Source organism: Schistocerca cancellata, chromosome 4 (genome assembly GCF_023864275.1).
Source record: "Schistocerca cancellata isolate TAMUIC-IGC-003103 chromosome 4, iqSchCanc2.1, whole genome shotgun sequence".
Taxonomy (NCBI): Eukaryota; Metazoa; Arthropoda; class Insecta; order Orthoptera; family Acrididae; genus Schistocerca; species Schistocerca cancellata.
The window spans coordinates 84,826,803-84,853,581 of record NC_064629.1 but is presented as its reverse complement, the minus strand read 5'-3'; the positions used below and the strand labels follow the sequence as shown (position 1 = coordinate 84,853,581).

General features: G+C 41.3%; 1 protein-coding gene across 1 annotated transcript in view; it reads right to left on the bottom strand.

The window, feature by feature from the left end:
* Positions 1-26,779, bottom strand: part of LOC126183660 (zinc finger CCCH-type with G patch domain-containing protein) — a 166,962-nt gene that overhangs the window by 38,832 nt on the left and 101,351 nt on the right. Inside the window, exon 7 of the mRNA XM_049925805.1 lies at positions 21,257-21,396. Coding sequence (XP_049781762.1) covers positions 21,257-21,396 — 140 coding nt within the window. The remainder of the gene's footprint in view (positions 1-21,256; positions 21,397-26,779) is intronic.

The following is a 26,779-nucleotide window of genomic DNA, read 5'->3' as shown; positions in this document are numbered from 1 at the left end:
TGGAGTGTTATGACTGAGGGATACTACTTCTCCCTAACAGTAACTATTCAAAATACTCACAAACCTGTAATGTTACACATCCTCCCATCTCCCCACATACACACTGGAGCAAATATACTGTACAAACTACAGGAATAACATTGTGGTATGTGATCAGTTATAACTGATCCTGTTGGCTTACTAAGAATTGTGACAAAGGCAGTATCTCATGGTGTTTGAGGAAAATAAAGTCAAAGCCTACCTTGGCACAATACTGGTGCTGTATTTCAACAAGACAGCATTCAGTTATCTCTTCACCAGAATACAGCACAAAAGATACCCTATTTTTCCAGCTTGGCCACCCTCAATGTCCATGTCACCAACTACAAAGCTACTGGCTCATTACTGTTCTCCAACAGTGAGTAACATTGAAGTGTGGACTCAGTGCAATACTCATCAAAGCTTCTTTGGAAGTGTAGACACATGAATTTGAAATACTGGCCTCAACAAAACAGTAATAATGTTTTCAAATTTTGCACTTTACAACATAAATGTAAGAAGCTCAATAAGAGAGAGCAATACATAAATCATTCCACTGCAGGAATATCCACTGATGAGCCAAAAGATTCTGACCACCTGCTTCGGAATGATATACATCACTGATTCTGCATGTCAGGGATCCGACAGTTCACAGGTAGGTTTGTGGAGGTATGTGGCATTATTTGTCTCGGAACAGGTCATGCAATTCGTGTAAATAATGGGCTGCTGATCTGCATACACAGTGATGGCACCCAATAGCAACCCAAAGGGGTCCACAGGTTTTACATCTGGCAAATTTGGTCACCGAGACATCAATGTGAGTTCACTATAATGCTCTACAAACCACTGTGGCACAGTTCTGGCTCCAAGACACAGACAATTATACTGCTGAAAGATGACATCACCATTGGGGAAGACATCAAGCATGAAGGGATCCAGGTGGTTTGCAGTTGTCAGTGTGTCTTCGTTTATTACCACAGGTACCATGCATGTGCAGGAGAATGTCTCCCATAGCATAATACCGTTCCCACCAGCCCGTGTCCATGGCATGCTGCACATTTGGAGCCGCCATTCACCTCGATGATGGTGTTTGTGGAGATGACCATTGACCTAGTGTAGCAAAAATACGATTCACCTGAAGAGCCGTTGTGTTCCCATTGACTGATGGTTGAATACCAATGACCCCGTGCCCACTGCAATCGTAATTGACGATGTTGTTGGGTCAACATGTGAACACATAGGTGTGGTCTGCTGCAGTACTCCATGTTCAACACTGTACAATGAACAGTGTGCTCCGAAACACTTGGGCATGCACCAGCACTGTGCCCTTTCGGCAAAGATGTCAACAGATCAGCACCTATCCTACTTTGCAGAGGAAAAAGCCTCTGAACCCCACACCCTGTGAAAAGTCGCGGATGTAAGGCCATTTAAAGTCTAGTGATAGCTTCACTGTCCTTCTACCTTTTTCTGTGGATGCTCATGACAGAAGCATGTGAACATTCAACCAGCTTCACTGTTTTCGAGATACTCATTTACAGGCTCTGCATAATAATAATCTGCCCTTTGTCTAAGTCACTTATCTCAATGGATTTCCCCATTTGCAGCCCATATCATTGCTAGGGTGATCTCCCAGCTGTATCTGCTCCGCTTTCATACTTACGTTACCACATCACATGGCCACAATGCTGCCAAGCGGCATCCGGTGTCAGGGTGGGCACTGGTCATAATCATTTGGCTTATCAGTCTATTTACAATAAAGAAGTTCCAACAGTCAAAACTGGAGAATTATATGCAGAGACAAATGATGAAGAGAGTACAGTCTGAGTATGTCCTATTGATCTTAACAATTTGAAGTGGAGTTCTATTTCAGCTGGATAATAATCAGTAATAGTTGTGGATTTGATTAAGAAGCCATAATCATTCACTTTAAATTATTAAGATGTTTCATGGAAAATCTAAATCCAGTTGGGTGAATGGAAATGTGAATCCACCTGAACATCAGTCTTGTCTTATCCACTACACCAAGCCGGTAAAAAGTAAAAGAAATGTAAGGAAACTATAAGATCTAACCACAAACTGCTTACAAAGAAATTAAACCTCAGAGAAACATGGTGCTTTCTTTAACACTGGAGAGTCTAGAATTGTTCATTACTTGGAATCTACACACATAATAATAATAATTGCATCACCCTGGTTCCCAGAACTCCTGAAGATAGATGTTGACTGTGAATATTGTATCATAGACACAGACCCCTTTGACTGTTCAGAGATGTTACTAAACCCACCCAAAGATGTAAACAACCATGCATGAGCAGCACCTATTAGATGGAGGAGATTTGACAGCCAATCAGTTCCAGTCATTTCACCAGGAGGGAGGTACACAGCTCGAGCTCTCAGGCTGCCCAGGGGCAACTTCCTGCAGTGGATGACTGCTACGGACTATGGCTCTGAGGAACCCTGACAGCAACGGCACCATGTTGAATTATGCTTTTCGTGCAGCCACAGGACGTCGTGTTATGACTCAAACTGTGCGCAATAGGCCGCAGGATGCACAACTTCACTCCCGATGTCCATGGCAAGGTCCATCTTTGCAACCATGACACCATGCAGTGCAGTACAGATGGACCCAACAATATGCCGAATGGACCGCTCAGGATTGGCATCACATTCTCTTCACCGATGAGGGTCGCATATGCCTTCAACCAGGCAATAGTCGGAGACACGTTTGGAGGCAACCCGGTCAGGCTGAATGCCTTAAACACTCTGTCCAGCAAGTGCAGCAAGATTGAGGTTTCCTGCTGTTTTGGGGTGGCATTACGTGGGGCTGACATAAGCCGCTGGTGGTCACGGAAGGTGTCGTAACAGCTCTACGATACACGAATGCCACCCTCCAACCGATAGTGCAACCATATCGGCAGCATATTGGCGAGGCATTCATCTTCATGGACGACAATTCGCACCCCCATCGTGCACAACTTGTGAATGACTTCCTTCAGGATAACCACATCGCTTGACTAGAGTGGCCAGCATGTTCTCCATACATAAACCCTATCGACATGCCCGGGATAGATTGAAAAGGGTTGTTTATGGACGATGTGAACTACCAACCACTCTGAAGGATCTACACCAAATCGCTGATGAGGAGTGGAACAATCTGGACCAACAGTGGCGAGGAGGTGCTGTGCAGTGGATAGACGTGTGAAGGAATTTGCCTGAAAACTAAGCAATTCTGCACCTTTTTATACATATCTTTCCACAGCTCTGTGCTGTCTCCATTTGATGAGTAGTAATCTATTCTCTCGGATACACTACCTGACAAAAATAGTGAATTTCCCAAAGGGAGTGGAGGAAATGAAATTAATCTTTGAGGTTTGAGATTGTATGTAATGTTATTTCAATAAGTACAAATGGAGTCAAATGCACAAAGAACTTTGCAGTATGACACTGAACTCCCTCTGACCTGGATGCATACACTGATTCAGTTGGGAAGGGTGTCATATCCTCTCCTGAGACAAGCTGGTCCACAACTGTTGTAAATGGTTCTTGATATCCTGGATACTGGCACTGGGATGGAGATTATGTCTGATCTAGTTCGATGCATTCTATTAGGGTCATATTTGGTGATGTTGCTGGCCATGGGAGTACCTCAACATAATGCAGACAGTTCATAAGGTCACACAGGTATGTTTCATATGTGGGCAACCACTATCCTATCGAAAAATGTTACTACGATACCGTCACATGAAAGGTTTATCTGTTATTACTTTTATGTTGTAATGTCATATAATGAAACGTTCCATTACTTTGGAGATTTGCTCTTCAATTTGATCCTACAGAACTTATGTATAAATAAATAAATAAGTAAGTAAGACATGAGGACATAGGATGTCTGTGATGTACCACTGTACCATGGAAGTTCCCTCAATCACTGCTAGCCATGACCTGAAGTCATATAGCCAATGGCTCCTCACAACATTGTACCAGGAGTAACATTGTACAGGAGTTACTTTCCAATACAATTCATCAGCAGTCCACACTTCCTGGTCATGGCACCTCCCAAAGCCTACATGTGGGATGTTAATTTCCTAGTTCAGGTGCCACTAATCTCCAACCAATGGTGTGGGATGACACAGAATGTTGCAGTGAGTCCATTACATGTCCTCAGATGGCAGGGGGAGATGTGAAAGGAGCTGCAACGTGCTCGGTGCACAATACAGAGATCTTCCTTTTTGGCGGTCAGACATGTTCGACTGGAACCCTGGCAATGAGTATGCCAGCCAACATGTCCCCCTGCAGTCCAGCATTGGGTTATTGTCACAACCAAATACATCACTAATCTGGATATTGCACGATTCACTAAGCTGGCCAAATGGAAACACACAATAAGGCCCCTTTCAAACTTCCACACGAGTAAGTGGTGTCATGTCCAGCAAGTAGTCTAGATGTTGAATGACAATATCCTGTGGTAGGTCCATTCAATTACCTAAGATGGTGATGGCTATTCTAATATTTTGAGGAATTAAGGAACTGACTTGGGAAATATGAACAAACTTTTCTGCTCCTCTAAGCAAAATAAATGAATGTACGCACAAGGTTTCTAATTGTAAATTTCTCCTGGAGGAAGGTGCATGACTAAGTCTTAAATGCAAGCAGAGCTAGAGCAAACTTTTAAGAGCCTACCCTGAGGCCCAGTCCTCACAGTGTACTAACTGCTTTAGCTGAGTTCCCTGAACTGCCTTATCTAACTTGTGGGTGGTGCACCATTGCCTTATATATCTTACCCTGCCAATCTGACCATGTTCTGCAGCACTGTGAGTCCATGTATGGTCATCCAATGTCCATTTGTGACTTCTTGCTTGTGCCCATATATGGTCAGCCTCCACACAGACAATGCCACATCACTCCCGGCAGCCTCATGTAAGCCCACGAGTTCCATGTTGACATCTGACCAGTGCTCTTCCTGTGACAACTTCTTTGTATTCTCAAGCAAAACCACTCAGCCTGGCTTCTGCTCTTTTGCCTTTCAGATGTTGCACCGTTCACACACTGAAGAGCCAAAGAACTGGTACACCTACCCAATATCGTCTAGGACCCCTGCGAGCACACAGAAGTGGCTCAACACGATGTGACATAGACTTGACTAATGTCTGAAGTAGTGATGGAGTGAACTGACACCATGAATCCTCCAGGGCTGTCCATAAATCTGTAAGAGCATGATAGGGTGGAGACCTCTTCTGAACAGCATGTTGCCAAGGCATCCCAGTTATGCTCAATAATGTTCATGTCTGAGGAGTTTGGTGGCCAGTAGAAGTGTTTAAACTCAGAAAACTGTTCCTGGTGCCACTCTGTAGCAATTCTGGATGTATAGTGTCTCGCACAGTCCTGCTGGAATTGCCCAAGTCTGTCAGGATGCATGAAGAACACGAATGGATGCAGGTGATCAGACAGGATGCTTACGTGCGTGTCGCCTGTCAGAATCGTATCTAGACATATCAGTGGTCCCATATCACCTCAACTGCACATGCTCAATACCATTACAGAGCCTCCACTAGCTTCAATGGTCCCCTGCTGCCATGCAGCGTCCACGGATTCATGAGGTTGTCTCCATACCCATACATATCCATCAGCTCGATATAATTTTAAATGAGACTTGTCCGACCAGACAACATATTTCCAGTCATCAACAGCCCAATGTCGGTGTTGATGGGTCCAGGGCAGGCATAAAGCTTTGTGTTGTGCAGTCATTAAGGGTACGCAGTGAGCCTTCAGCTCCGATAGCCTATATTGATGATGTTTCATTGAATGGTTCACACACTGCCACTTGTTTGATGGTCCAGCTTCGAAATATGCAGCAATTTGCAGAAGGGTTGCACTTCTGTCATGCTGAATAATTCTCTTTAGCTGTGTTGGTCCCATTCTTGCAGGATCTTTTTCTGGCCACAGCAACGTCGGAGATTTGATGTTCTACCAGATTCCTGATATTCACGGTACAGTTTTGAAATGGTCGTACAGGACAATCTGCACTTCACCGCTACCTCGGAGATGCAGTGTTCCATCACTCCTGCACTGCCTATAACACCACTTTCAAACTCATTTAAATCTTGATAACCTACAATTGCAGCAGCGGTAACTGACTGAACAACTGCACCAGATACTTGTTGTCCTATACAGGCGTTGCCGACCGCAGCACCGTATGATGCCTGTTTACATATCTCTGTATTTGAATACGCATGCCTATACCAGTTTCTTTGGCACTTCGTTGTATATGTGATCCCCCGCCCCCAGGAAAAATTTGTTGGCATTGTCCTAAGTGACTACAATTTTTTACACAAGTCTTATTTGGCCATTAGAAGAAAATACATTACTGTTTTACAATGATCGAAAAAGAAATAAATATTTCCTTTACAATAATACAATAATAAACAATAGAAAATCACAATTTCTTTAGAACAATAAACAAATATTTTTCCTAGAACAGATACATGTTTATTCTACAATATCCTAAAATCCTCTGACATGCATACAAGTCATAGTCATATCTGAGCGTTATAGTTTCTGCAGTCAATGACAAAAATTATGCCTTTTAAAAAGTTCTACATGCCTGGGAACCACAGCCATGAAGAGTTAATCAATCATAAAGTCAGGTAAATAAAGTGTTACCCATCTTTTCCCAGAAACAAAACTGTATCCATGGTAGGAAGGGTCCATTTACTGTGGTTCCCTGGCGTGTAGAACTTTTTCAAAGTTTTTCATGTACTAAAGCACAGTCTTTTGCAGCACACCACTTGATAATGGCCCTCGTGCTGAAACTGCAACAGTAAGAACATATAATTTCTATAGTCAATAGTAAAAACAATGTCTTTTAAAAAGTGTCTTTAGAATGATTTACGCTTCATGTCATGATTGCAAGTCTAATACCTGATTTACTTTACAATATTTCACACTTCCTACCATAGTTACAATTCTGCTTTTAGTGTTTGTTTTAAGTACAATGCTTAGGTTGGTTGGTTTATGGGAGAGGACCAAACAACACTTAGATGCTGAGCTTTGTCCTCATCTCTCAAATACCTAATATCACTCCACACATGCCAAGCAGGCATACAGGATCTATCAGAGATTATCTCTTCATTGTCCTTTGAGTACGACAATTTATCACCATATCCCTATCTGGGCACTTATTTACAATAGCATTCTTAACACATATGTTCCCACAGTAATCATCACCCATTGTCCTGAACACAAATTTACAGTATTTACAAAGACAACATATAATATTTATAATCACTACATCAGAGATGACATAACTCCTGAAAGAGAAATGACTTATGAAGAAGCTGCTAAAGCTACTTCTCTCCTTATACTCAATTTTGCTCCTCAATTCATAGAGCTCACACTCTACTTATACCTGCAGCTGCTAGGCCATGCAACTGCTGTATTGACAAATCGAGCTTCAGTTCACTGATACTTTTTCCTCTTGGTATTTACTTTGCAGCATTCAATTTCCACGCCTAAGTTTGGTACAATGTCACTACTGGTGGCATTTCTTCATACCACATGCTCAGATTTTATCACCATCTGAGCAGTGTATTCCCAACATCTACCCATAAATTTTAACTTTTCTGTACCTCGAAGCATGATGATATCGAGATTATTTTAGTGACATAGCACAGTAATGGCTTTGTTCATTAGGGCAACAGATAAGTCATTCATTATTACTCTGCAGTATCTACAAGCTATCTTTTAATACTACTAAGCTTTACATGAAGTCCTTCTGAATTCCTCAGGCTGGTCGCAGCACCTTAACCTCACACAGCTCACGACATACATGAACAAAGTATAAATACTTCTTTACATATTCTGAGACTCTGATCCACAGTTTTACACTGTAGCTGCTGCTAGTTAACTTTGAAAACTGTCATTTTTCATAATCAATTATCAGTAGCTCTTTTCAGACGCAACATACATAAATGCCTTGTTTTGTCCACTTCCAATGGCAATGGTAGTATGGTGGTATGCATAGGCTCAACTTTTTTGTTCCCCATTTTATTATCTTCTTAATTTTCACTACAGAGCTTACCATTTGATTAGAACTAGTTAAAGTTCCTTTGAATATTGTCACTTGCTCCTTTGAAAGTCTGGGAAGTTATTTTGTGCCTTTCTAGTATATCTATTTTTGCCTTGAAATATGTGATGCCACCTTCATCTAGCATTCCCAACAACATTTTGCTGACCTGACAAAATTTACGATATTTCACTTCTGTACACATGATTCATGTCCCATCAATTCTCCAATTAGGGCTTGTGCCTATTCGATCTTTCCTACATGCTAATGTAACACATGTTGTGCAGTTTTAGGTTGTACTGCACTACTATACAGCATCACCAATCTCCCTTTACAGAATGGCTCAAATTTCTCCTTCGGCTGTAGCAAACTGATACAACTCACTATTCTCCAAGTTGTATGACAAATGCTCACTTTGCCCATGTTGTCATAATACAGTTCACGTAACAAAAAGGATTTCACTATCTGTATGTATGACCGTGGCCCAGTGTACCTAATTTCAACAGCAGGAGAATAGCATCTATTATGCAGCATGATGCCAACATCTAGAATTACAAAAATTCCTTCTGTCTATCAGCATGGACAAATTACAATGTTACGTTCCTTTGTTTGTATTACTGTGCATGGTCCTTGCCACTGGGTATCTAATTTACGCAATCTGCCTTGTCATACTCTCTCATCAAACAACATTACCTTACCACCAAAATAGAATTGCTTTAGATTCTGTGCTTTGTCATAATATTCCTTCTACTTTTTTTGTGCTCTGCATTCTGTCCTCTCTCACATCAGCGCATCTCTTGCATGAGGTCCTTCTGTTCTGACACAGTCATCAAAATTACACATCAGTCTTTAGTTACATACTCTTCCAAAGAATAGTTCATCTGGCATACCTCCTGTTGCACTGCGCGGTGTCATATTGTACAAAAAATTACATATGTATACCAGGTGTCCCAGTCTGTTTGCGCTCTACTGAAATAATGATGCAGCATCTCCTTTAACAACTGATGTGACCTTTCTAATGCTCCATTTGTTTGTGGACAGCAGCTAGTATTCTGACTACAGCTTGCAAAATTGCTTCCCATGTCACTCAATAGTACTGAAGGTATTCCATACCTCAGTATAATTTTCTCAACCTACACTCAAGCTACAGTATCAGTGTCTTGCCTTTCAGTACGTTCAGCTACTACACATGGTGTTCCCGGAGGAATGGTCAATATTCAGCATACAGAAATGGTCATTTGAAACAAAAAAACTTCTTGTGGACATATGCCATGTACTGAATGGTTTCTGAGATAGGATATATTTATTGTAAATTGTTGTTTATTTATGTATCATTCAATACAATGACAGGTTTACAAATATGCACAGGTATGACAGTTAGAATGCATTTTATGGAGTATTGATTGAAAAATATACATTTTTAACATATTCAAACCTAAGCATTATCACACACATCATGTTGTAGCGGTTGTAAAGTTCGCAAGAGACATTTGAATATCCAACCGTCAACTTCAATGCATTTGTAAACTTGAACAGAATGACCCTTCAATGCCAACCAGCATGGATATCGAAAACATCAATCATGTGAAACCTGAATCGCACTTTTCTCACATGACATACTGAAAGCTTTGGATCAAGGCAATCAGGTAGATGCAGTATCTCTTGATTTCCAGAAAGCATGTGACTCAGTACTACACCTACACTTACTGTCAAAAGTACAATCATATGGGGTATCAAGTAGAATTTGTGGCTGGATTGAGGACTTTTTGGTAGGGAGGATACAGCACGTTATCTTGGATGGAGAGTGACCATCACACGTAGAAGCAACTTCGGGTGTGTCCCAGGGAAGTATGTTGGGACCCTTGCTGTTCATGTCGTATATTAATGATCTTGCAGACAATATTAATAGTAATATCAGGTTTTTTGTAGTTATCTATAATGAAATACTATCTGAAAGAACCTGCATAAATATACAGTCAGATCTTGATAAGATTTCAAAGTGGTACAGAGATTGGCAACTTGCTCTAAATGTTCAGAAAAGTAAAATATTGCACTTCACAAAATGAAAAAATGTACTACCCTATGACTATAATATCAATAAGTCACTGTTGAAAAAGGCCAGCTCATACAAATACCTCAGCGTAACAGTTCGTAGCAATATGAAGTGGAATGATCACATAGGTTTAGTTGTTGGTAAAGCAGGTGGTAAACTTCAGTTTACTGTTAGAATACTGGGGAAATGCAATCAGTCTGCAAAAGAGATTGCTTGCAAATCACTCATGCAACCAGTTCTAGAATAATATGGCTCAAGTGTGTGGGACCTGTACCAGACAGGACTAACATGGGATATTGAACATATACAGAGAAGGGCAGCACGAATGGTCACATGTTTGTTTAATCTGTGGGGGAGAGTCACAGAGATACTGAAGGAACTGAACTGGACAACTCTTGAAGATAGACATAAACTATACCGAGAAAGTCTATTAACATAGTTTCAAGAACTGGCTTTAAATGATTACTCCAGGAATCGACTACAATCTCCTACATGTCACTCAGATAGGGATCGTGAGGATAAGATTAGAATAATTACTGCACGCACAGAAGCATTCAAACCACCATTCTTCCCACTCTCCACATGTGAATGGAACAGGAAGAAACCCTAATAACTGGTACAATAGGATGTACCCTCTGCTATGCACCTCACAGTGGTTTGCAGATTATAGATGTAGATGTACATATTGGGAGAACATGTGCTGCTTGTCGGACTGCCTCTGCATGTTCCCTAATACGGGCAGAAGCATGCATGATGTGACCATGCAGTTCACCATTCATTTGTATACCACAGACTGCATCCAACTCCATAAACAAAAATCTAATGAACTGGATTGGATTGTTTGGGGGAAGAGACCAAACAGCGAGGTCATCGGTCTCATCGGATTAGGGAAGGATGGGGAAGGAAGTCGGCGGTGCCCTTTGAAAGGAATCATCCCAGCATTTGCCTGGAGCGATTTAGGGAAATCACAGGAAACCTAAATCTGGATGACCGGACACAGGATTGAACCATCGCCCTCCCGAATGTGAGTCCAGTGTGCTAACCACTGCGTTATCTCGTTCAGTCAAAAAAAAAAAAAAAAAAAAAAAAAAAAAAAAAAAAAAAACACGGGGTGTACATTCTAGTGGTCAGTTAACTATAAACAGTCCAGCAATTAGAGTAAGTGTGGCTGAGATGTTCCTTCATGTTTGGTAAAATTTGGGGAGGCTCTTTTGTGCTGGAAGTAAATTGCAGTCCGTGTGGCTAAAGGAGCGTCATCAAGGTGTTCAAGAAATAAATTTTCCAAACAATGCAAGTAATACAAGCCACACCAATCACTGATTGTAAAATGAACTTGGAAATTGGTTTCCCCTGCAGAGTGTAGATTTACCTGTGAAAATATATACAGAACATTGATAATTTTGCGCCAATGGTTTGTTGGAGTGAAGTGCAGTTGGCATCTGTGCATAAGCCTGTGTTTAATGTGTAAATGTCAGAAGTTTCACTGTTGTATGTCTCTTAGTTATCATTCAGTGCTACATTGAGTAGAACACCGTGTCACACAGTTTGTGAATTTCAAGATGGCAGAGTTAAAGGAGCAATGCATCTGCATTAAATTTTGTGTGAAACTCAAGAAAACCTTTACAGAGACACACCAAACAATGCAGGAAGCGTATGGTGATGAGTGCTTAAGTCGTACTCAGTGTTACAAATGGTTCACACAGTTTAAAAATAGCTAGACAGAAGTTAAAGATGACCCTCATTCACGATGCCTTTCAACATCTATCAAAGGATTAGTTCATCATGAATTTGTGCAAAAGGAACGAAGTGTTAATCGATGGTATTATCAGGATGTGTTGCGGTGCCTACGAGAAAATGTGGGAAGGAAATGACCTCAAATTTGGCAACACAATTCATGGCTCTTGCATCACGTTAACGCACCCACACTTTCATCCCTGTTGGGACGTGACTACCACACAAAAAACGAAATCACTGTACTGCATCATCCTCCATAGTCTCCAGACCTGACCCCTGTGGACTTTTTTTATTACCAAAGTTGAAAACCTTGTTGCAAGGATGAAAATTTGCAATGATAGGCGAGATGAAAGAAAATTCATAGACAGCGCTTTGCGTGATACAGCAAGAGGCATAGCAAGAATGCTTCTGAAATTGGAAACGGCATTGGGAGCAGTGTATAAATTGTGGGAGAGAGTATTTTGAAGGTGACCATGCACAATAAGTAAAAGGTAAGCACAGAAAAATTTTGTGGATTAAGTTCCGGAATTTTTTGAACAGATCTCGTACGTGCAGAAAGTCGCCATGTGCTGGTCGTAGGACTATGCTACATCATCTCTACAATGTGTTTCTGTTACGTCACAGGCTGCTGAACTCTATGTTCAGAAGAAAAATTGGTACTTGGAGGGAATACCTGTTTAACACAATGTGCTGAAAACACTGGTAATCCCTCTATAATCACGAATTCAATGTGTTGGAAAGCGCCAATGGTATTCTTTGATAGCAGCAGGAGCATTGCTGTCACAGAAGCTGTAAACATACACAATATCTGCATGTTCTTCACTGGTGTAGATGAGTGGCATTTTAGCTAGTGCATGTACAAACACAGTTAACTGTTGCTTCTCTTTGATATACTCTCAATCCCTGTCACTACTTCATTCGCAACACACCATGGACAACTGTGCATTAAATGGGTTAGTTTAATGGCCTGCGCATGCAATGGGTTAGTTTAATGGCAGAAAGACATCCCAAACAAAGAGGCTGAAAGCAGTGATGTAGATTCGACTAGGATAAAATGTCAAGGTGGTTAGGTGAGTAAGACATATGTGAATATCATTAGCCCAAAAACAAAAGTAAATTAAATGTGTTTTATCTCAGAAATCAGTTGGAATAGGACATATGTGCACAGGAAGTTTTTTGCTTCAAATGAGTGTTCCTGTTGTATTCCTGAATATTAACCATATCTCCTGGAACACCCTGTATATTTTTTTGACACATCTTGAAATACTCGTTTCTTCGGTCCTTCTGGTTTGGCATAGCAAATGGATTCTTCCCATCTATTATGTCTTTCCTACACCCATAATTAACTTATTTTGCTAGTTTTTATCTTATTTTCAATACATTTATCTAATGGCATGTAAAACTTACATAAAAAACCTGAAGTTCTTATTTACACTTAATTTCACTTACATTTATTATTCAGATTCTTATTTTGGTTATCCTGATTCCATTGATATTATTAGTTAGGCTAGAGAAAATGTTAATTAAAAGTTACAATTAATTAAATTTAGCATTATAGTTCAATATGTGCCAAACTCTGTGAGTTAATCACCACAATCCCACATAATGACTCACACCAATAGAAAACTAAGCATTCCAACTTTCCTGTGAAGTGTTTTATGTTACCTAAAACTAATTATCTTCTGCAATCACTAAACTTGAAATTCTTAAGCAGCTCTATTTTCCATTGCTGATTTTGTCAGAACCACTATTAAATTCCGAATTTCGACTATCTACTTTTGTTACCTTAATTTTTCCATACAGGATGACATACAGCATTGATTGATTAGCTCACTAATTAATAATTTCATAAAATTTATTGTCATTTGCAATATTGCACTAATGCATGTAAACAAGGGGATCCACATTGTGTTAGGAGAAAAATGTCCACGTATTTTTCTAAATTTATCACCAGCAACATTTTCTATTAACCAAAATCACATTTGTTCTTGTAGTTAATTAAAAACAGTAAAATACAATCCACCTAATTTTCAAAGTATAATGTAATTTACGAAATAAGTTCATTCTTACTCCCATCTATAAAAAGCTGGATGTCACCAAAATAGTCAATTCACAGTTTGTAAGTTCACGGGTAAGACCTAGACTCTGATCTGCTCTCAGTGTTGGCTCACACCACAAATATGTTCATTCTGTACACAAAAATATGTGCTCCGGTCACTGCAAATTTCAAGAACTTTCTTTAATGTTTAACAGCTTCTGAGTGAATTCTGTAAATGAAATCAATGGACATTTTAAATGGACTGTGTTGTGATTAACAAAAGTGTGGGATATCATTGTCATCGAAGTGAACTACTGTTGGATATGGAGAATTTCATTTTGGACTGACACGACTGAGCTACTACAGTGTTTTTTTATTTGATAAATTACTGTAGGACAGTGCTTAATACAAACTGCGTCAATTTTATGTAAATGTGAACTGTGTTTTGGTACCATAACTGAATATTCAACTTTACCACTGTAACTATTAGGTGTTGTACAGTCTAGCCTGATGTGTGTGTACAAATTATTTCCTTTATATCTAGTAAACTGGTCATTGACTTAATGAAGTTTGTTACAGATGAATAAAAGTGTTAGTCAGTGAAACTAAAATAGCGAAGTTGTGTGTATTATTGAGTGGAAATCTTTTGATAGGCACTAAGATTTCTGCAGCTTCATTACATCTGTGGATTGAAGATTGCTACTGAGAGGCCTATTAAACAAGTAGCATCAAGTTACCTCAACTAAAGGATCTGCCAAATCAATGTCACAGCTGTCGAATATGTGTTTGGGAGTCTTCGTGTTACCTAAAGTCATGTTTATGAGGTTCATAGTGAGTTTATTCTTCCGATAGCTCCCACATTCCCAGATGCACTTCTCTTTATCATTTTTTTATACCACTCCATGCTCAGTACCCTTTTATTAACTTATAAGTTCTTCCTACGCCTTAGTATCCTCCCACTGGAGCATTGTGACACTGTTTTAGTATCATGGCTGTTTTGTCCTTACTTAATTCTGCCATCGGTCTTAGCTCCACTGTATTGTGTTCGGTGTCCTTGGAAGTTGAACCTGCCACCTGCTCACCTGCAACTGCCTTTGCCTGCCAGTGGGTTCCTCACCTGTGCAACTGCAGCCTCATAGGCTGCCTCCTGACCTAGGCTACCATTACTTTCCAGTCATGCACCAGCTGTCCTGGTCTCTCTTTCACAAGAGAGACTTGATTTTTTTGTCACTTTTATAAATTATCTGATAATTATATTCCTCCAGCTTTAACTTAATTAATCTGGATAATGGGTGTAATATGCTACCTAGCCATGTTATAGACTTATGGTTGGTATATATCAGAAACTTTTTGCCTAATACGTACTGTCTAAAGTATCTGACTGTCCAACAAATGGCTAACATCTCCATTTCAATGGCACTGTACCCCCTTTCTGATCTGTTCAGTGTCTTCAAGAGATACACAGCAGGTAGGTCTCTTCTGATCATTCCTTGACTTAAGATGGTCCCAATAGAAGTCTGGCTGGCATCTGTGGTGATTATGAAGTCCTTTTCAAATTCTGGATACTGTAGTATAGGTGGACTGATCAGCTCCCCTTTCAAATGCTGAAAGGCATTTTCTTGCTCAACACTGCAAGGTACTTCCCCCTTTATTAATTCATATGGCAGCTATGTGATCTTGCTGAAGTTACTCATAAGATGCCTACAGTATCTAATGAGGCCTAGAAAACTCTTCAGTTGCTGCATTGTTTTAGGTAGAGGGTACTCTTGTATCACTTTAACCTTCAAACACTCGTTCGACAAGGGATGACCCAAATAAAACACTGCTTTTTGGAAAAATTAAAATCTGTTGAACTTTAGCTTTTGATTCAAATACTTCTGTTGGTGGCACATTATGATAGTCTAGGGAGGAGACAAATATAACAATGTCATCCAACTAGATGATCAATTTGTCACCTTGTAGCACAGCCAAGACAGAGTTCACCATCTTCGGAAATGTACCTGGAGTTGTTTTAAGGCATATGGGCATTTGTTTGTATTGTAGTGGGTGGGTGCCAGGAGGTTAAAACTCGTCCGAGCTTTTCAAATGATTTATTTGTTTCCACTACAGAGCTTCGTTCTCCTCGGTTCGCGTCACAGGCCACGCATTGCTGAGGAAGTACCCCCGGCGGCCTGTGCAACAAAATGCTGTGTCATGCCGGCCTTGTTCGCCAACTGTAGAGTTCCGATTATGTCAGGATGGCTGCACCAGCAGCCGACTCAGTGGCCACCGTCTGCGCTGCTCCGCCGGGAGCCGTAGGCTGGCCCCGCTGCTGCTTCTTCCTCGGCTGGCGTAACTGGGAACGCGGCGGCAACGACCGACCACGATCTGGCGTCGGAATCTGCAGCCCCTCGCCACGAAAGTCTCCGGCATGTGTCGGGAGCCGAGATGACTGTCCGCGGTAGTGAGCCGACCTGGCTGGCTGCCGACCCCACGTCAGCCTCAGAGGGTCAAACCAATGATCCGCCGTAGACTGGGACGCTGTCGCCCCATCTGTGGCTGCGTGTAGCCCGGCAGTGTGACACGCGCTGCCATCCCGGAGAGCTGCCAGACTTCAATGATTCTCATTAGAAAATAACACCTATTTATACTTGGCTGTGTGCCTCTGTTTCGCTAATGCATCGCTCCGAGTCATGTACGCACCACACCCCGGTTGCGCCACTGGGCCTCTTCTGCCTATAGCTTGTGACATGCGAACCGCTACGTTTACACTTTTCAGCAGTTCGATGGCCTGTGGCCTCCATTCCACTTCGCAAGCGCTGGTCAGCGTAATGTACTGCAATCCAGCCTGCACCTGGCTGTAACTTGTGTGCTCCGAAATATTGCACCAAATCTAACTTCCCTATCTTAAACTGTGGTGCAGTATTCATAATGCCCACACAGCATACTGAAAGCCATATTTTCCTGATTCTCTTTATCTAAAATGAACTGGTAATAACCTTTTGCTAAATCAAGGGTGGAGAAGTAGTTTGCCTTTTACAGGCTGTCAAGAATTTCATCTATCCTCAGCAATGTATAAAATGAACTTAAGGAGATTTAATTCAGTTACCTACAGTCAGCAACTATATACCATTTCTGCTTTTCACTGCCATCCATCTTTTTTGGAATCATTATCAATGGAAAGTTCCAACCATTTTTGGTTGGTGCTATGTCATCCTGTAACATTTTTTGAATATTCTGCTGTAACTTTTTGTGCTTGCGGTATTCTGTGGGCTCATGACCAAATCACCCTACCTTCTGCCTTTGGAAGCAGTTTAACTTCGTGCCTAATACTATCTGTGTAAGACAACTTGTCTTCTGTCATGTAAAAAACATCACTATACATGGTGTATAGCTTGATAATAGTGGCTTTCTGTTCTGCATTCAAATGACTCACACAGATATTCTATTTTAGCCCACTTATTCACACTTTCAACTGTGGCTTGTCTTTATTAATGTGGCTCTCTCTGAATGATTCCCATTTTGGAATTGCTTCTCTTATCAGCATGGGAGCTCTACTGATACACACTCATTTGTAGTGTGCATGCTGCATTATGCATTCTCCTAAGTCCACTTTTACAAATGCCTAAGGTAGATACACGCCCTTGGCGATCTCCTATTTTGGATTACGTCGAAGCAATGTTTCACTCATATTCCACTTCTTGCCTGCAATTTGATGGTTGTAGTTCCCTTTGCCTTTGCAATCAATTAGCAGTTCCCTGAATCCTAATACCTCCATTCTCATTCTGTTCATCTCTTTCTTAAACTGCACACCCATTCCTTCTGTTGACATGCTCATGTCTCTCACTAAAGCTTTCCAACTTTTCTCCAGGAATGTGTGTTGCCTGCGTCTGCTGTAGGTCGACAGTTCGGTTCCTGTCCCTACTGAACTTCACCTTTCTACGCGCCTTTTGCTGCATTAGTTTTGAAAGAGCCTTCTCTTTCCTTTGCATGCACTGTGTGGAACTCAACATCTTGCTCCATCTTCATTTCTCTATGTGACTTTAGCTCTATGCCTAAGCCTATTCCAAAAGTGCCTTCTCCTTCTTGTACATGCACTGTGTGGAACAAGTACTGTCACTTCATCTTCATCATAATTAATTCAGACACCATTTTTCTCAAAGAAGTCTTTGCCCACCAGCCCATTAAACAGAGGATCCACACCTTCCCTGATTACATTGAAGCAATGTTTCACTCACATTACACTTCTTGTCTGCAATTCGGTGGTTATTGTTCCCTTTGTCTTTGCAACCATATTAGCAATTCCCTGAATCCTCATACCTTCATGTGGACTAAAAATTCCACAATCCTCTAAGCTACTTCTTTGAACTAAGCTTATCTGTGTCCCACTAAGCATGAGAAATCTCATGCGATTTTCCATGCCTTCCTGGCACTCCAAGTCTTCAAACACTTTTCTGTTTTCACAGTTGACTGTAAATATCTTTCCACGGAAAGTGTTCGACAACTGCATTCTTACATCCTTGTTTAGTTTCCCTCTCCTTTACTATCCTCTGAGCATGACAGGCACACTATGTGCAGTCTCTCACATAGTAATTGATTCGTCTACATTCAAAACATGTTACAGGGTTCAACTGCGTACGTAGGCCACTGTGCCTAGTGAAGTTTCTCCTCTACTTCCTGCTACAACCAGCCCTATCTTTTTTATTCTTTTATCAGCATGACAATCTTGCACCACGTGACCTGGCTTACTACATGCAAAACACTTTGTCACTGTCTTCTCAATTTGCCATGCTCATATTTCTGGTTGAGGTATCATACTCTCCTCCACAAGAGTGGTCTCTACAGCCTCTGTATATGTTTCTTGTTTGCCACGGGCATGCACTATGGTCTTTATCCTGTCATAGTAAACCCCTTGTACAAATAGATGTCTGCAAGGCTGCCTTCTAGCTCTGACTCTCGCATCATACCTCTGATAGTGTCTCTAAAGTGGTGCTGCATCATCACATCCAGCCATGAGCTCCACTGTGTTAACCTTTCCCCACGTTCCTGCTGACTCGCAAACATTTTGCTTGAATTGTAATCAAATGATCAAATGTTCTTTTGCTGGCACATTTTTCTACACAGATGGCACACACTTATTGCTAAGTGGAGCTTAGATCTCTGACTAACAATTTGCAACATGCACAGCAAAATATTTTAGTTTTTACAAATTTTAACAGAATGTCGAGTTGCTCTGGATTTATGAGTCAAAATGCAATTGTCGATGAACTCATTTAAAGTATTCTTAGTGGCACTGAACAACTGCAGTATTAATTTGAATGTTTCTGACAAATTAACAAACTGCTCACTGGGGGGCTTTAAGTGCATCAGTGCAGTCACACGCAACACTATCCCCATTGCATGACTTGTCTGCTAAGCTGTGCCATTCACCTGAATTCTTACTGCTGTCACTGATGCTGCTGCGTACCATCCATTACAAAGAGATTTCCGCATTTCTCATGCCACTGTCTGTGACCACTGCTGCTCCTGCTATTGCTGTGTGCCTTTCACTTCTGAGTGTTGTTCATCTCCACCACTGCCACACTGCCACTGGCCACCTTCTCGGATGGCTATCTCCAGCCCATACATCTGCTTGGCCCATTCCTGCGTCTTCTTCTTCTCGCCCTTATCAGCTCTCTTTCCTAGTTCTGCTGCTAGCCTGCATACTGACTGTTCGAGTAATACGAGGAGTTCTCAAAGTTGTTCCATCACTCCGCTTGATGCTGGGCTGATTAGCTTCGATATTTCGAAAAAGGGTGACCTATTCCAATAATTCATAGCACGTAGTTGTTATGTCTGCAGACAGGAAACGACACTTGCCGATCCGCAACCGACCCCACACAACTAGCACCACAAAAAAATGTGTGTTGCGTGCAGTGAGAGGTCTAGACAGTGTATGACACAATATACTGTGCAAGGTCCACTCAGTTAGCTAATACAGTGAGGTCTAGTTGAATATTTTCAGGAAATAAGGCACTTGATCAGGAAATATGAATAAAATACAATATCTGAACAAGAACAACCTTTACTGCTCATGTGAGCATACTAGCCATAAAGCTCCCCTGGAGGAATCTACGTGACTAAATATTAAAAGTGAACAGAGCCAGAGCAAACTTCTCAGTTTCTATTCCAGGGGTGTACAGACTTGCTAGTACAGCAGGTCACAAAAGCCTCACTGTGACTATGTGAAGGCTACAAAAGAAACGACAAAATAATTATTTTAAATCATCTGTTTCACAAATAATTATTTTATTTAACATATATAATGACAACAATTTATTTTCACAGAAACATTCCTTACACACTGTTGTGTAAGTGTACGAATTCAGAAACAATGGGTCTTGAGAAATATATTATTCTGTATTGGAAGTAAGAAAAGAAAATTACAAGAACAAATGATGAGGGGTGCGCTGCCATCAGATGTATGACAGGCTGTGGTCTCGTATCCCTGTTCTACCCTGAGCCCCGGCCTACACGTAATACTGACTACTTCAGCTGAGTTCCCAGAACTGGCTGAACTAGCCTCCGGGTGGTGGCCTTATATATCTTGATACATCTCACGGAGGCCCTACACTTTCAGTTACGTTACGTTGCAAGGTGAGTTCATACATGGTCATCCAATGCCCACTGGGGACTTCTCATTTGTGACCTTATATGGTTGGTCTCCACATGTACAAAACCCCACTGCTCCCAGTGGCCTCCTCACTTGAGCCCAGGTTAGTTTCACCTTGACACCTGCCCAACAACTAACCAATGATGTGAGATCTTTGTATTCTCAATCAAAATTGTTCATCCTGGCTTCTGCTCTTTGGCCTGTTAGGCATTGCATGGTTCATATGTGCAACATCATTATCTCCTAATCCTTTGCAGTGATCTCTCAATGTCTGATGCTGTTCATGCCCTTATCTACCCTACCAGGCCTAGTAACAACACTAAACATGAACAACACTAGTGCACTCTGGTTGGCAGTCTACCTCTCACAGGGATTTGCAGCTCCATTGATTTATATACCCGTCTGTGTTTACAAAGTTACTCTGACATTGGACCAAGTTGAGAGAGAGAGAGAGAGAGAGAGAGAGAGAGAGAGAGAGAGAGAGAGAGACTAAATCACAGAGGTGAATTCATTTCCTATGTAACAACAACACAAAGGTGAATTTATTTCCTACGTAAAAACAAGCTGATCTGATGTTTCATTCACTGCTCACGGCTTAATCTATTATGCCAGTATAATATAAATTTCATGATATCTTACACAATAAAAATTACATGCTGTGTAAACCCAAACAGAAATCCAATTCAAGAAGTATAGTTTTGTAAAACATATTGCACTAACCTTTGTGTGTTTCTCCCACTCTCCAAGAACAGATGCTGAAGGATTACTTAGGGCTCTTTCAACCATATTTGTATCCCACAAAGGCTCTGGCATGTCTGTATCACTGCTATCTGTTGCTGTCAGTCTTTCCTCAGGCTCCACTAAGATAAAACATAACAGTTGATTCAAGCCATGCAATATTAAAAGAACAATACAGCTGAATCACATAATCAGAAATAATTACCAGTTCTCAAGTTTTCAGTTACATTTCCATAAATAATTTGTACTGCTATATTTACATAGCTCAAAGTTACATCAGATCCCCCTCTCCCCTACTAAGTTAATATTCGCATACTTACCAGGAACGGTCAAATTTGAGATGGTATGCCCTTGCCTTCCTCCATGGGTTTGAACTGACTGACCCATCCAGTTATACAGAAACCCAAAATTCAATATGGACTCTGAACCACAATGCATCTTCAGATTTTTTCACATATATAGATCATTACCAGAGTTGAAACAACAGGTAAGAGACACAAAATCATAGAATCCACTGAGGATTCAACCACAAACCATTGAATTTTAGTCTGGTACTTAACCCACAAAATTTCATAGGGGTTTTTAGTTATTTCAAAGCATATTTCTAGATATGTGTCAGAGAAAGTAGCAATTTTACCACAGTAATGAACTGAATTCCAACTAGTACACATGTTACACAACTCAGCAGTTCACCACAGTAAAGGAATGAAGGTAAGAATTGGGTATTTTTAAGTACTGGATCAGAGGAACCACAGAGAACCCAAATAAGAAAGATTACACAGGAATTTTAATCTGTCTTTCTGAATACCAGTCCAATGCATCATGTCATTTGATACTGAAATGGTGTCAAATATTTCACACAGTTACCTAAAAGAAAATACAGAGCTAAAAATTCTCCTGATACAAGTACTGCATTATAAATGTTTTCTGTTAAGTATTAAAACAGTGTCATGCAGTCATAAATGACTATTATTAGCAAGAGAGGGAGGGAGGGTGTGTACACTTGAATGAATGCAGCCAAAACAATGGTGTGAAAGTACATTTGTGGATAGATAGTTACCTAGAAAAGTTGCCACACACATAAAAATTAGAGTAAATTCATATTTTGTGCATCCATTTGTTCTGGTTAACATCAATTCAATTGTTCATGATGGTCTGATAGTTTGTGCTTATAAGATGGAAATATGCAAAGATATACTGTTGACCAAGAAATAAAAAGTGATTGCAGTCTAAAGATTTCAGGGATCTAATTGTCTGCAAAGAAAAAAGTGCTAATATAAACAAAATAAAAATATTTTTTTTAAAGATGGGCCAAAATGAGAATTGCAAATCTAATTTAGTATAACAACACTATGAATAATATTATCTGCTTGGTGTGGAAACTATATATGTGAATTTAAAATTACTACAAATTTTGATTTCTTTCAAAATATTCATTTTCTTTCCTTCCTTTGTATGATATAGGATTTGGTGTTTATCATAAATGTTTGGGATGTGTATTTGTTGGTGTATGAGATGCATCACAAATGCATTTGGCTTTTGTTATTAAATTTCATGTGTTCTATCAATCAAATCTGACAGTTCTTTACAGTCTGCCAAGTGTATATCACATTACAATTGTCATCAAATTTTATATATTCTTGGTTTATGTAATGGTTCTGTTCTATAGGTGTCGTGTTTTATAATTTTAAAAAAATTGCTTATCATGCAAATAACAATTTTTATTTTTATATGTTTAAAAGTTTTGGCAATTTTGTTTGAAGTGTTACCATAATATGGGACAACGGTGAAATGAGTATTTTGTTTAGCTATTTATCTCTCTAAAACAATGTCATAGATGGCTGACTTTTGCTTAATTCTCAACTTTTGTTTCTACATTTCTTTAATTATTCATGGTTCAAAATCAATCAATCTGACTACATTTCTAAGGATTACAATTTCTTTGTTAATCTCATTTTCATCAAGTTGAAGAGTTATTATTCTCTGCATCCCTGCATGAAAGCACAGTTTTAGTAATGGGTGGCACGACGAATGTGTCTATAGTTGGAAAGTTTCTGGATTTGTGCGTTGAATCCTTTTTCTTTATAGTAACATCTAAAAAGTTAATATATTTATTTACTTCAACTTCACTAGTGATTTTGATCATACTGTGCATAGTAGTTAATTGTGACTGCATATTAGCAATGTGCTCTTCTACACAATTCAACAGTGTAAGGTGTCATCAACATAAAGTTTGTCGCAAATGATATTGTCACCCCCTCAAGACCGAATTTACTTTTGTCTGTGGATATTGATGATTTGCAGGAATAGATTCTTTTATGGGTGAGGGGTATAATATGATGAAACGGAAGCACTCACCCAACACAAGGTGTCACACAATCCAGACAGAGGAATGCATGGCACCTGGGAAGATGTGTCATGAATGGAGCCTCAGGAATAGCAGGCAACCTCTAGTTGCTGATGTGGGGATCCGATGGTGTTGACCTGATACATCCCCAATTTTCATTGGACCAAAATGGAGAACACAGAAATGAATGTAAGAACTGAGGGACTTGATAATACCTCAAGTACCCAAACATCAAGTGCTGAACCAATGGGAGATATTTGCAAAACTGGATCAGTTGATAATCAAGTCCAAGATGATGAAAAGTCACTGAGTAGTTGGACCAGATGAAGATAAAAGGGAGGTGGAGGCTTCTAAGGAAGCAAAGAGAAGAGGAAGGCACAGAATGGCTTCCTCAGAACAAATTGGGAGAATTAAAAGGTCCTGAACCTAAGATGTCTGAGAAAAGATTGTCTCAGAGTGAAGGGGATAAACAAACCCTCCCACTTCCAAGACTAAGAATAAGAGAACAAGGAAGGATTCATTGCTCCCACATCTCAGGATAACTGGATCCAGAAAAAAACCAAGGTAGCAAACAGGGAAAACCTATAGTACTGCAGTCTCAGTTTTTAGGATGTTGATAACCCAACATGGATATCCACTTGTTAACATCATCTTGTAGCAGGAGGAAAGCTAGTTCAGATGGCTCTCTTTGAAATGATCAGGGAAGATAAAAGTCAAGGACTCTAATTTAGGAGGGTCTGTCTGGACAAAGGTGCTCTAATCCCTGTCTGTGAGGGGAATGGGAACAGTATATTGGCTGAAGAATATGGTGCACACCTCTATACGAGGTGACAAAGCTGCTGCTTGAGACAGCAGAGGAACCTTTCAAGACCATGAAGATATCAATCTGAGTACGTAAACTTGTTAAGGATATTACTCTGAAGACTCGGTTCCAGGAAGTACAGGTGCAGAAACAGAAACTCTCAACAGATGACTACAGGATAATTAAACGGAAACTTGCAGCCAACGGCTAACCCCTTGTGGTGGATGTCAATGAGAAATCCCTGAAACAAATGCGAGAGCAGGACCTAAAACTGTATTTAGGGTTCTCACAGGTTACTGTCAGAGTGATTACAGATGTCATAAGCAATAACAGATGCAAACTGGGAGCTTTAAGTGTTACAGATAAACCTGTAACACAGTAAGATGGCAACTGCTGCCTTAAGCCACCTTCTGGAAAGTCAGGAGGTGGAATGGCCCTAATACAGGAACCATATTTATATAAGGAGGCATATCAGGCCTCAGAGGAAATTGAGGTAAACTGATTTATGCTATAAATCTAAAAACCCTCAGAAAAGGCATTTATGTTAAAAATGAAATTTCATTTATGCTGATTCTGGTACCGCGCGCCGCGGAATTTGAATCCAAGCCACGCCAGACGTCATGGACGTCGAAGACCCATAGAGGTCTCTGCACCATCGCGCCGTAAGCTGTGGTGGCGCACAACTCCTGGCCTGCTTTTAGTGTGAGGGCGCCACAGTGGAACATGTGGCCTCAGCAGCCAATAGCGGCGCCCTCTTAGCGTACTTAAGTGCCTGCCTCTCGCTTAGCCCACCAGTCTAATCTCGCGTACGTCGGTTTACACCTCGCTTCGCGCTAGACAGCTTACTTCCTTGTTCTGTGTGCGAGTGGACGTGTTTGTTTCCTTGTGACTCCGTTGTTCGATCTTGTTGTATTCGTTCTGTCCTTCATTGGTCGTGTCCGTCCGTTCTCTCCCGCTGTGTTGTTGTTCGCGGGCCTCTCTGCAGGATCCGCCGCGCTTCTCGTCATTGCTACCCCGCGACTGTCCTGGTCGCAGTTACAACATTTTGGCGACGAGGTAAACAGTGGTCATTGTTGGTATGGAGGCAAAGTTGGTCTGTCTGCTGGAGCAACAGCAGGAGCTCATCCAGCAGCAGCAGCTCCAGTTAGACATCTTACAAAAGTCGCTGCAGTTGTTAACGGACAAAGTCGATGCCCAGGACGTGTTACCGCACCGCACCAGCTTCAGAGTCCTCAGGAGTCCGATGCTTTCCTGCGTCCGCCGTCATTTCCACCCTTTAATGACGCTAAAGAGGACTGGGAAACCTACTTACATCGGCTAAACAACATTTCACAGCTTTTCAAGTCACGGACGACTCCTAGCAGCGGTCGTTGTTTTTGGCTTGGGCCTCCCTGGACACATTCTTTCTTCTCCGCAAGTTGGCACCGTTGTCCGATCCTGTGGCTCTCTCTTTCCAGGAGATATGCCTTTTGCTGACAAACTATTATTCCCAACGCTATCATGTAGTCGCCTCTCTGCTGGAGTTCATGAGTACCATAAACAGCCTGGTCAATCGTATCATTCCTGGGTCACGGACTTGCAGGATCTCAGTTGTCGATGCGATTTTACGTGCACCAATCAGCAGTGTAAGGCTTTGTATGCGGACTCCCTGATCCGGGATATGGTGGTTCAGCTGGCTCCCGACCCTGAGGTTCGTACTGCGGCATTGAAACTCAACAACCCCTCCTTGGAAGAGATTCTCCGCATTGCCCACTCCTTTGAAATTGCTCAAGCGGCTAAAGAGCATCTTATGGCGCGACTGCAGTTGGCAGCGATCGCAGCGTCACGGCGGGTTCGCCCTCGGACCGTCGATGTGGCCCGGCCGACAGGGGCCAGCACCGTTGGGACTCCTTGTGTTCTGATGTCTCTATGGCGTCGGAGCCTTCGGTCGCCCCTCGCCGCCGGTCGTGCGGCCCACTTCCGTCTTGCCCACAGTGCTTTACTGCCCATTCGCGGGCTGATTGTCCCCACCACTGGCAAACGTGCACGCTGTGTATCAAGGAGGGCCACATCCGATCGGTTTGTTGTAGTTGCTTGACTCGATCCGTCCTGCCCCTCCTGGGCCTCAAGATACCATCAATGCTCTGCAATCGGTCGTCCCACAGGATGACCCATCAGCACGGATGCTTTTCCTCACGCTCTGCATTTTCACAGAGGATGTCAGTTTTCAGGTCGACACTGGGGCCACCGTCTCCCTGATTAATATGGCGACATATACATGGCTGGGCTCTCCTGCGTTGTCGCCTCCCTCTCGCCTTTTGGTCGCCTACGGAGACGGTTCCATTCCCCTTCAGGGGCAGTTCGTCGTCCATGCGAC